Genomic DNA, 11,067 nt, shown 5'->3' on the forward strand with positions numbered 1-11,067 from the left:
TGGTTTTCAGTTTTTTCGGTTCCGGTTCGATCCGGTCCTGACCCGTTATTCACCCATATCGACGGGTTAGATGGTGGTTCTCCTTTACTATTCACTTTACAGTCGAATGTTAAATTAAGTCAAAGTGATCCAAGTTCATAAGAATTGTCTCTTTTCACGTGCTTCCTCTTTTTTCATTTCTCTCCGGTGGACATGCTTTAAGTAGTATAATAAACAAGATTAGATCACCCTAGATATCTTTGCCATTTTTATATGTTATTTATCTCAGGTATATGTATAAACATTGCATATTGATTGTAATATATGTTGTTATAGTCCCCTTATGCCAATTTGCAGATGGTGTTTTATCGGCCATTATTTTGTTGCCACATGAAATATTTAAGCTTAACTTCTAAAATAATGGTCCTTCGCTCTTAGCTTAGCTGCTCTCCCTTGTTAATTTTAGGCGTTTATAGGAGTATTTCTAAATTTGAAGGTCCGGAATATATAATTTAAATTTGTTTGAAAATATGCTGGACAATTACTGAAATAACCCTTTCGATTTATCAACTTCCGTAACGTTATGTGGCCTAACTCGGTTCAAGGGTAAAATGGTATATTTTGAATAATCGGGGCCGAAAAGGTACGCTTTTAACTTCAGGTTTTATGGGTACACGGTGCAAACTTTGAAAGCGAAAGCGAAAAGATCATTAAGCCAAAATTAAACTCTAAACTGTTTCTTTAAAGTTGAGAAAGCAAATAAAATAAAAGTGTAAGCACGTACTTAAGCTATAATAACCACAGGTGGCCCAAATAAATAGGGGGTTAACTAAACATAGCAAAAATATTTAGTGACTAACGGTCATAGAGTTTTGAAGAAACTTTCCCAACTATAATCTCGCTCTTCTCTCATTCTGTTTTTTTACTCAGTCTTGTTCCTCATCCCCCCTCTCCAAATCTAACCTACAATTTCCATTTCTCTCATTCTTCACGTTTCATTTTTTGTTGAATCCAAAACTTGTGGAACTGGCTTTCTTTGATTACAAGAATGACCCTTAAGGGTGGCACCAGCCAAGCCTGTGCTGCGTGCAAATACCAGAGGAGAAAGTGCACTTCTGAATGTGTACTTGCTCCTTACTTCCCTCCTGATGAACCAAATAAGTTCCGTAATGCACATAGATTATTCGGGGTCCGAAACATCTCTAAGATACTCGAGGAGCTCGATCCTACTCAGAAATCAGAAGCCATGCGTTCCATCATTTTTCAAGCTAACATTCGCGACAAATATCCTGTTCATGGTTGTCTTGGAGTCATAATGCAGTATCAGTATCAAATTCGACAACTGGAGGATGAATTACAAGCTGTTCTTGCACAACTGGCTCTTTATCGACAACAAGAAATGTCAGCTGTAGCACCGAATGATCCATCTCAGTTACAATTGCAATTAGGCATGCCACGACCTCTTGACGCACAAGCTCTTTTTAATCAAGAAGATACTGATCCTCAGCAGTATAATGCTGTTAATGCACTTCCTAATCCTTCTTATAATTCTTTTTGTGGAAATGTTCCTGCAGATTATATTGATTCTAAGGAGAATAATTTAGTTAATTCGTTTTGGATTCAACAATCGTGTAGTAATGGTAATAACAGTAATGATCAAATTCAAATGATGGGTAATCAACCTGATCAGTTGATTGGATCACAAAGTATGCAGCAAGATGTTATTCAAGATTACGAGTTCTTTGATGTAATCAATGACAGACAGTCCTTCATTGATCTGAAGGAGAATCACGAGTCAAGGTAAAAGTACTTTCATGAATGCATTGGTTTCAAAATTAGAAAAAACAAATGTCCAATAATCTAATATATTGACAATGTATTTTGTCTGCAGCTCGGAATCGACTCTGATAGATACAACTCAGTCTCTTGAGAACATTGCGGAGGACGAACTAAAGAATGCTGCAGCATGCTTAACTCTCACTAGTGTAAATTGAGGGAGAAGGAAAGAACAGCAATAAGAGTGGTTAGATTAATTCATATGATGTTTCACAATTTTTGTAGAGCTTTCCTAGGTACTTTCCACAATCTAAGTTTTTCCTTGTTTTGAAACTTATTTTACTTTCTGCTGCTGGTTGGACACATGAGACTTAGTTTTTGAATTCGTAATAGATAAACAGTTGGACATGCTTGTCTACATTCTACTTTTTGGTTTCGGTTGCATGATTGACACAAGTTTAATATGAAAAAAAACTAGGAAGTTGCATGTTCACTTTCTCTTCTCCCTTCCTATGGCTTAAACTCTGTGTCTAGGTTCTGAATTTTAATTTCCTCGCGACTGTCACTTATGATTCTCACTTTTGCGATAAACCAGTATATTCTGAAATGGTTATATTCATTAATGCAAGCCTGGGAGAACATATGTTTGTTTCGTGTGATGAGGACTCAACGACAAGTCAAGATGCACCACTCTTGTATTTGTTCTTTCAAGCTCCATCTCTTCTTACTCGTCCTTCTTCTACGTCCATGTCAAATTTTTCTTGTTTCCTTTCCTCTTTCTTTCTTCATACTCACTCTAGAATGTGAAGAGAGCAACTAATATCTCACTCATTAGTTAGCAATTGGAACAAACACAGTATTCCAACTTGCTGATTTTTTATTATTGGTTATAGCACAACGAAACATAAAACAGTTTCTTCTATTATTGGCAAAACATAATAAGGAAAGAAAGAAAGACAGCAAATCTTCTCAAACACCAACTGATAGTAAAAGGCGATTCACAGGCTTTTACTAATATAGAAATTGCGCGAGGCTTGTTTATTTATTCTTTACAAAATTGCTAGAGAGAATCTAGCTGGAGAACTCACATTTAATTAGAGACTATACTATACAACCCTGGTATTGAATGAACCACAATGTGGGCACTTGTGGTAGAGCCAGTGGAATGGAGAATCTCCTCTCTTTTCACAATCGTTGCATAATATGACCTGTAAATGCTTCAGATGTCAAACAAACATGCATCTCAAACTTCCAACTCTGGAATGTACAGAGTAGACGAGTATCAGTATAACAAATGCAGAACAAGGAACATGGTTGATTTACCTGAGTCCGGCCAGCATGTTCACTCGGAACTTTCTCTTCAGCCAACAATGCATCAAGCATCCCAAAATATACCTAGATTATAAGAAAAGATTGTCATGAAAAGTTTAGTTCCACGTATTCTAAAATTTTATAATTAGTAGATAATGTTGTAGCAAGATACCTAAGCCATAATAATGCATGCATTTGACTATTTTAGTAGCAGAAATCAACTGACATTTCTCGCATTTGACTATTTTAGTAGCAGTAATCAACTGACATTTCTCATAACTATTCGGATTAATTATAAAATGCTTGTTACAAACTGAGAATAGAACAGGGAAGAGAGTTTAAGGATGACCTGCATGTCCCCAAGTGACTTGCTGCAGATCGGACAGGTATAATAGGAACAAGTGTAAGCCTAGTAACAGGATAGGAGTCAGTAAGCAGTGTGAATGAATATATTTCGATAAAAAGAGGGATGTCATATCAAATAATTACCTGGAAACATGCCGAGTGCATCAGATGGCCACACTGAAGGGCCTTGATGGGTAAGCTAGATGAAAATATAAATTCATGGCATATGGGACAAAAATCTTCAAAACACTTCTCTCTGCATATATGCACAGATAGAGACCGTGACATGCAAGCATTGCAATTCATGCAGTGAAAATAGTCGATACCCAGTCCCTTCCCAAGCCGGCACAGGTTGCAGTAAGGACAGTGGTAGATCTCCCTGTTGATTATATCTCATCAGTAAACTTTGTTTGGCAAAGTTCTAGACAAATGATGTGTGGTTACTGGTAACCTATAGAATTATGTTCATTTTTGGTGTTTCTCGAGTATGTGGTGTAGTGTAGTGCGTGTCCAATTGAATTGCAGAGAAAAAAAAAACTTGTTTGAAGGAATTTATAAGAGTCACATGAACTTCAGAAGTTATTTTGAGCTTTATGACCATTGCAAGGTTTACTTGATTAACTATGCTGTTATATTTCTATATTATGATGACATTAAAATTATTTGCGTTGGAACCTGCAGATTTCCCAGCACAATTACTTTGTATTAACACTTCATCTTCGAAATGAGCACAGAAGTAATGTTCGCTGAAATTAGCTGTATGATACAGAATAAGGTTAGTGTAAGTCCACCATGTGACTTGAGATGGCTAAGAAAAATGGAGTAATTAAGGTGGTTAAGCAAAATGTTATGAGTTCACAGGGAATATGTGGTTCAATCAACTATAAGGGAAAAATCTGAAACTACCTTAACTACAATCAACTGGTTACTGAATCAGATTTTAGGGGAAAAGTTCCATCTTTTTTATATAATTTCTTATTTTAGGCAAAACATAGGGGCTGGGCTAATTCAATTTTCCTTGTGAACTAAGTTCATTCTGATCATTTTCGCTTAGTTGACAAATACCAGTTTCACTTCTTAGTCATTGGCACACTCAGCATGTAACTACTGCAAGAGCTATCTAAGACGATATGGATTGGTTTGAATAGCATCACCTCTCATCATCAAAAAATTTGCAGATGCTACAGTAGTATCTGGCCATGGATAGCTTTTGGCAAGAAGGAGTTGAGCAGGTGGCACCAACTGGTTGAATAATTAGACATCTCATGCACATCATCTGGGCAGTAGCTTTTCTGCTTATACACGATAAAGTATAAACAACAGAATCATAAAGAAGAGAAACTTTTTGTTTTAATGTAAATAGAGAAATTACAAACTAAAAAGTTAGAAAAGTTATAAAGACAAATTAATGCCTTACACAGTACCTATCCATAGTATGATCAGCAACATCATCATGGCAAACTCTGCATGTGTACAGCTTATTGCAACAGGCGGAAACAAGCTTGCAGTTCCTCTTATAGTGTTTGCAACCAAAAGTTAATTTCAGTGGATCTCGATAAGATGCACTTTGGCCTGAAATGTTTTCCTCGTTTCTTGATTTTGTGATCTCTGAATTCACTTTTGGCTGTGTGGTAATAGAACGGCTGAAAAGTCACAGTTGTTTGGCTCAGATTATTGGGACGTCTTGTTGAAAGCATATGCACATTGAAGAAAATAATTAGTGCATAATAGGGGACCAACTTTAAATAGCTACAACCTCAAGGATCAGGGAAGCGAGAACTTGAATAAGACACTCCTTTTTAAATTTCCTTTTACAAGATACATTGTTTGCTTGGAAATTGCTATATTTTTAACATTGTTGACTTTGTACATTATATTGATAGTAATCTGCTAATTTAAGTTAGTGTCAACAACTATGTTCATTGTCTTTAGTAGCAAGAAGAATTTATTCTAAATGATTTGGTCGATGCTTTGTCTGGGCCAAATGGCATAGGTTACTACTGATCAAGAAACTTATAGAAGGGAATATGAACTTTATGTTTTGAGCTATCTGTTATAGGTGATCATGCTTACAGAATAGAGAACACCTACCACTTATACGGCCAAAAGGGCAGATGAATTTGGGATTTCACAGTTGGCAGGACCCTTTATATATAGAAAGGAGAAGTAAAAATATATTTATATGGAAAGAAACTGTAGAACCTTGTATGCAAGCTTTGGATTATACGGGATTTTGATTCAAGATCCAACTTAGAGTCCTTATGGACTCGTCTAATTGCTGCCACCAGTTGTTCTTGACTCAGAATTGGGAGGTCTCTCTCCTCCTGCATATACCGACTGGCTTGTACAAGCTTTCCAGTTTCATTGAGGTCAGAAATACCTGGTATTTCCTTCCCTCTTTCTTCGTCGGCCTCAAGTTTATAAGTATCATGGCAATGGTCTTCTTTCAATTTGTATTCCTTATCAGGTTCTGTAGATACTCCATAGGGATCACTTATACAGCCACTATTTCCATTCTGGGAGATACCGCCATTGTCATGAGCACCTTCTTCCACCAGATATTTTAAAACAACCTCCACAGCATCTACAGTGTATGATGGAAGAGTATTTGTCTGCTTCTCTTCAATCTTCTCCATGGGAGTGATCAGCCCACCTTCCCACCATTCTCTTAGCCATTCATCAAACTTTGTATTTTTTGTAGCTTTCCGCCATAAAGACATCATGGCGTGCTGTTCCTCATAGGTTAAAGATGCCACTAGCCAGGGTATGATTTCTTTTAGACTTTCTGCTCTCATTCTTCCAAGCATGTTCCCGGTGATCTTCAGTTGCTCCTCAGCAGAGAAATTTTCTCTATATAATGGCAACAGTTCAATCTCTTCATGGTCGATGTGATCACAGAGTACTTTATGCATTGAAATGCACATATCATGAAGCTTGACACACAACTGCCCATATTTTGGCTCTTGATGACCCAATGCATCCGCATCAGCATTAGAATATGTGTGCAACTTTGATATTTCATCAAGAATATTGGAAATTTTGATGAATTGTTCACCTTCCAATTTATGGTCAATGCTGTAGGAATGGCTAATATTTTGAAAGTTCCCCTTTGCCTCCAGGGCGGGAAAGGCAATGTTATCCTCTGAATCACTATGTATCTGATAAAAGAATTGCAGAAGATGGAAGCAACGATGAAAATCCATTAGAAAACCTACATTCTCAGCCAGCTTGGCTGAAACAAGGATAAGATATTCCAGGTCCTTCTTGAGAGCTTTGTGAAAGTAAATAATGTGGTCCATGGGATTTGTGTCAAGAATGGTGAAGGAAGTGACTAGACTACACACCCCAGGATTCTGAGAAAGGTAAGAAGGGATATTTAAAATTTGAGGAAAGGATACATGAAAGTTCATCCCACTAGTGTATGATGTATCGTGGTTCCTATTTCTTTTGGTGGAAGAACATGTGTAAGTAGGAAACTTGTTCTCTGAGTCTGTGATTTTGTCTGGTTTCCTACAGCTTGATGTATTGTGGTGTTTGTCGTCTGGAGTGAAATGAGAAAGCCCGGAATCCTCCTCAATTTGTTTAGAGAGTAACAGACACCGACTGTTAAACATTTCTCGCAAGTCTTCTTTAAACTTTTCTGTTGATGATTTTCCAGAATAACTTCTGCGTAACCAGTGGCATAAAAGAGAGGCCAATGGATTGTTGGCTAAAGGACCTTTTAGATTTTCTTTAAGAGCAGACTTGGCTTCATTCCCGGATAAATGAGCAGAAAACCATGTAATCACACACTTTATCAAACCAAGCGGCATCATCTTCAGGCATGTGTAAAGTAGCCACTGTTGCATATCATGGCTGCAATTCATGCGTATTAATGGAAAAACCTGATGGATTTCATAAGTAAAACAAAGCAATTAATAACAATCCAGTGTGTTGATCTACTTTGGTAGAGATTATAATTTCTATTTATTTTATCTCAAGAATTCAATTTCCCCTCTCATTTCAAGTATCCAAACAGAAGGTAGAGTACCTCTGCTTCTATTAACTTCAAGTTTTCGTTAATCCAGCTTGCAAATGACCCAAGTTCTTCGTAAAGCTTTTCCACATATCTTCTTAGAGGAATTGTCTTTTCAGACTTATAATACAGCAACCTCTGAAGACCTTCAATTTTCCTCTCATCCAGATATTGGGCATAACGGGCGGAGTAGAAATCCTTTGCAAGTTCATTCCACAGGGGATAGATTATATTAGACAATGCCTTGCTGCAGAGTCAAAGTATTCATTGAGAACTACAACTACTACTAATAGTAACAGAGCAGACTTCTCACAATTCTAATGCCATATGGTTGTCTTTAAGAAACAAAATTCAGATACCTTACAAAATAAAGATTAGCATATATTATAGCATTTGCTCTTAGAGATTCTAGAAATGAAACTATTCCAAAACAAAAAATTGCATAAAACTCGTTGAAACATAGTGGGAGATGCTATGTATGAACAATGATTACCTGTAGAAGATGAGGGTATCTGCTATGAAGTTTAGCTGTACAACTAATGCAGGTAAATCTGAAAAAGTACTTGATATTCTTATTTGATACAGCTCAACCAAAACTTCTTGTAGATCTTTCCTAATAGCATCATGCCAAAGACGAATACCATCAAATGAATGGTGTTTACTAGTTTCATGATTTGTACCAAGTCCAATGTGAAATTGAGCTGCTTGTTCACGTATACTCGTACAGCCTCCAAACACAGGTACTTTGTTATCAATCCAAGAAATTACCACCTTTAAGAAATATTTAAGTTGATTACACTAGAAATTTTAGCAAATTTGCAGCGACTTAGAGTTTAGGCCTTGATGTACCTCTTGCAGTAGTTTTTCTTCTGGTACAATCTCCTTCATACTGCGGCTGACTTCTAATTGTTCATCTGCTGAAAGGACTGATATCATCCATGGTAAGAAATCTTCTAACAGTGTCACTGGAACACTACACATGAACTGCCAAATAAGCGAAGCCTGTTCAGAAGAAGAAAACTGCTGCATCAGCAAAGGGAAGACCTGCACCACAAATGTTTACAGAATAAGTACCATTTCAGTAATATGCATTATATCTAAGAAAATGTCATTCAGTTTCATTTCAAGTCACCCCCAACATATTTACTCATATATTTAAATAACTCTGCTGACTTGAAAGTATATAATTCAAGGTATCAAACAGCTGGGGACAAAATGTAGTAATCAAATTTCTAACGTAAGATAACAGAAGCCGGTAACGTGTCATAAATTGTAAACTTCCCATCACTTGGGTGGAGAACCATAACAAATCCATTAAGGGGTATGCATAATCTCACCAAGGAGCAAAAGACAAAAAAAAAGTGTCCAAGATTCAGTAACATAAGGAGTAGGAAGGGTTCGAACGGTCACTTTAAAACCGTTTCAAGTTATCAGGTTGACTAAAATCTTAAGGTGCCGGTAGATGCTACTAAATGGAACATACATTATTAACACTGTATTTGAGCTTAAAATCACATAACGGTAAAATTTGGTGTAAAATATATACAAATAACGAGAATGATACACACCTGCTCTTCTTCTTTGAGCATATGTTGGTAAATTGTAGTCTGGATTGTACCAATGCAAAACAGAAGTCCTTGAAATGTCTTGTGGTGGTTATCTTTCCCTTCTTTGTCTAAAACATCTAAGCAGTTGAAAACTGAATCAAAAAGATCATCTATGCTTTTGTGTTCTAGTGAATATGTAGAAACCACATTCTTAACAAGTTCATCTAGTGCTAGAAATATGACCTGCAATATTAAAATAACATTCAGCAAAAAAAAAAATCAAAATCCAGATTGCTCAGATGACAGGCTTTTCATAAATAAAGTATGCTTCATTGTTTAATTGCATAGAAGAACTAATTCCATCAATGAGCTACTCTACACAAACAATATCACTAGAATCCTTAATTGGCTAATTTAAGCATCTAATTAAAGATTGTAAAGTACGTTCAGTGAAGATCCTGAGAATCACGATAATTAAATTTTTTATGCACCTCGCTCCCTTAATGGGATGCCGAGAGTTCAATTCTTATCAAAGACATGACGCGTGTGTTAGTGTGTTGGATTATCAAAAAGAAAAACCTCTAGTTCTCACGAGTCATTCTATCACATTTAAAGCAAAGCTAATTATACTAACATAAATATCGAAAATAACGAGGAAAATAGAGTTGACCTCATCTTCAGCAGCAGAATGATACTTGTAAAAAAGCTTCAAAAACTCGAATCTCTTGCGCAGCAGAACAAGAAGCTCCCCGCCATGCCTGCCACTCTCCAACGCCTCCACCGCGATACGACGAAGCTCAGCAAACTCCGCCCTTAAAGCCTTATGAAAATAAACAAGCACCAGTATCGGATTATCAGCAAGTCCAACTCCATTTTTAGGCAACTCAACTACTTCCATAACACCACCACAACTAGAAACCTCGTCCCCGGACATATTTCTCGCAATTTCGATGTCGAAAAGAGCCAAAGGGAAGGTGTTGCATTGAAGATAACAGAGTATAAATAGAGACAGAAGACTCTGTTAACTCTGTCAGAGTCCGTCTGTTCGAACATGGAACACATTATTTTATTAGTACTTGTGATTAAGTTAAATTTTATTTGCTGTCTTATTGACACGTAGGATGATTTGGACGTGGTACCTAACGGTTAACTTCCCTACCAATCTGGCTTCGTTTGCTTGGACCAGAGTGCCACATAGTGAGAACTGGATCATATCTAGGAATGTCTAGGATCATAGCTTTTGAGCCATTAATGAGCCCCCTTCGAGCTATATAAATAAATTGTTCCGTTAAATGTTTGATCATAAATTCAATAATTTCGATTTGCGTTGGGCTATAATGTTATATGATTATGACGTTTGCGGCTCCAATTTTTTGACCAACATTAAAGTATTCTTTAGACCTGACAGCACAATTAGATGGATTAGGTGATTATAAATTTATCAACTTCTTAGAACATATAATTAATCCATAATGCATAATAACGAGTAAAAAAAGAGAGATCTCTACTAGTAATTGTTCATTTTTTCCTAAATAAATACGATCATTGTGTATCGTAACGTGTCATCTGTAATTTGAAATTTATTTTGGGATTTCCATTACTCTTGACCTAATATGTCTATTGAACTTTATATCTTAGTTTCTTTTATTGAGAAATTATCAAATATACAACCTTTTTAAAAAACAATTACTATTTATAAGGTTTGCAATCAAAAGTAATGAAATGCAACTTAATTTTCACATTTTTTGAAAAATAATTGAAATTGTTTGTAGTTGCATTTGGTTGTAAGTATATTTTTGCAAAAAAATAATAAAAATCATATTCTCGCAAAGAAAGAAAATAAAAAAATGAATTGTTGCAATGAAAAATTAAATAATTGTATGTTTCAAAAACCTCTTTTCTTTACGCCACTGTCTATATTTTGAACATAATGATTTTTAAAACTTTTATTTTATATATTTTATTTGATAGATTTGAAATTATAATTTATATGTAACTTAATTAGTATCAAATAAATTATAATATTGACAAAATATAGAGAGGAAGAAGTAAGGTTTTATTATTATATGAATTGTTCTCGATTACAATATTAAA

The 11,067-nt window shown here is 35.8% G+C and overlaps 2 protein-coding genes across 4 annotated transcripts; one reads left to right on the plus strand and one right to left on the minus strand.

The window, feature by feature from the left end:
• Positions 1 to 916: 916 nt before the first annotated feature.
• On the plus strand, positions 917 to 2,161 carry LOC141661576 (uncharacterized). The gene is made up of 2 exons (XM_074468584.1): positions 917 to 1,779; positions 1,871 to 2,161. Exons 1-2 carry the CDS (start codon positions 1,028 to 1,030, stop codon positions 1,971 to 1,973), a joined length of 855 nt encoding a protein of 284 aa, XP_074324685.1. The 5' UTR covers positions 917 to 1,027; the 3' UTR covers positions 1,974 to 2,161.
• A 575-nt stretch (positions 2,162 to 2,736) lies between these two features.
• On the minus strand, positions 2,737 to 10,036 carry LOC141723651 (zinc finger protein BRUTUS-like At1g74770). Of its 3 annotated transcripts, XM_074525510.1 has the most exons (12): positions 9,644 to 10,032; positions 8,995 to 9,216; positions 8,276 to 8,470; positions 7,920 to 8,197; positions 7,442 to 7,673; positions 5,614 to 7,295; positions 4,836 to 5,054; positions 4,566 to 4,703; positions 3,556 to 3,790; positions 3,416 to 3,475; positions 3,079 to 3,150; positions 2,737 to 2,963 (listed from the first exon to the last, which is right to left on the minus strand). In XM_074525510.1, exons 1-12 carry the CDS (start codon positions 9,905 to 9,907, stop codon positions 2,862 to 2,864), a joined length of 3,699 nt encoding a protein of 1,232 aa, XP_074381611.1. In that variant the 5' UTR covers positions 9,908 to 10,032; the 3' UTR covers positions 2,737 to 2,861. The 3 variants fall into 3 exon arrangements, 1 of the variants encoding a protein (XP_074381611.1); XR_012576329.1 differs by lacking the exons at positions 2,737 to 2,963; positions 3,079 to 3,150; positions 3,416 to 3,475 and adding an exon at positions 4,087 to 4,167 and having other exon boundaries at positions 3,735 to 3,790; positions 9,644 to 10,035; XR_012576330.1 differs by lacking the exons at positions 2,737 to 2,963; positions 3,079 to 3,150; positions 3,416 to 3,475; positions 3,556 to 3,790 and having other exon boundaries at positions 4,836 to 5,094; positions 9,644 to 10,036.
• Between the last annotated feature and the right edge of the window lie 1,031 nt (positions 10,037 to 11,067).

This window comes from Apium graveolens, chromosome 5, assembly GCF_009905375.1.
Source record: "Apium graveolens cultivar Ventura chromosome 5, ASM990537v1, whole genome shotgun sequence".
Lineage (NCBI taxonomy): Eukaryota > Viridiplantae > Streptophyta > Magnoliopsida > Apiales > Apiaceae > Apium > Apium graveolens.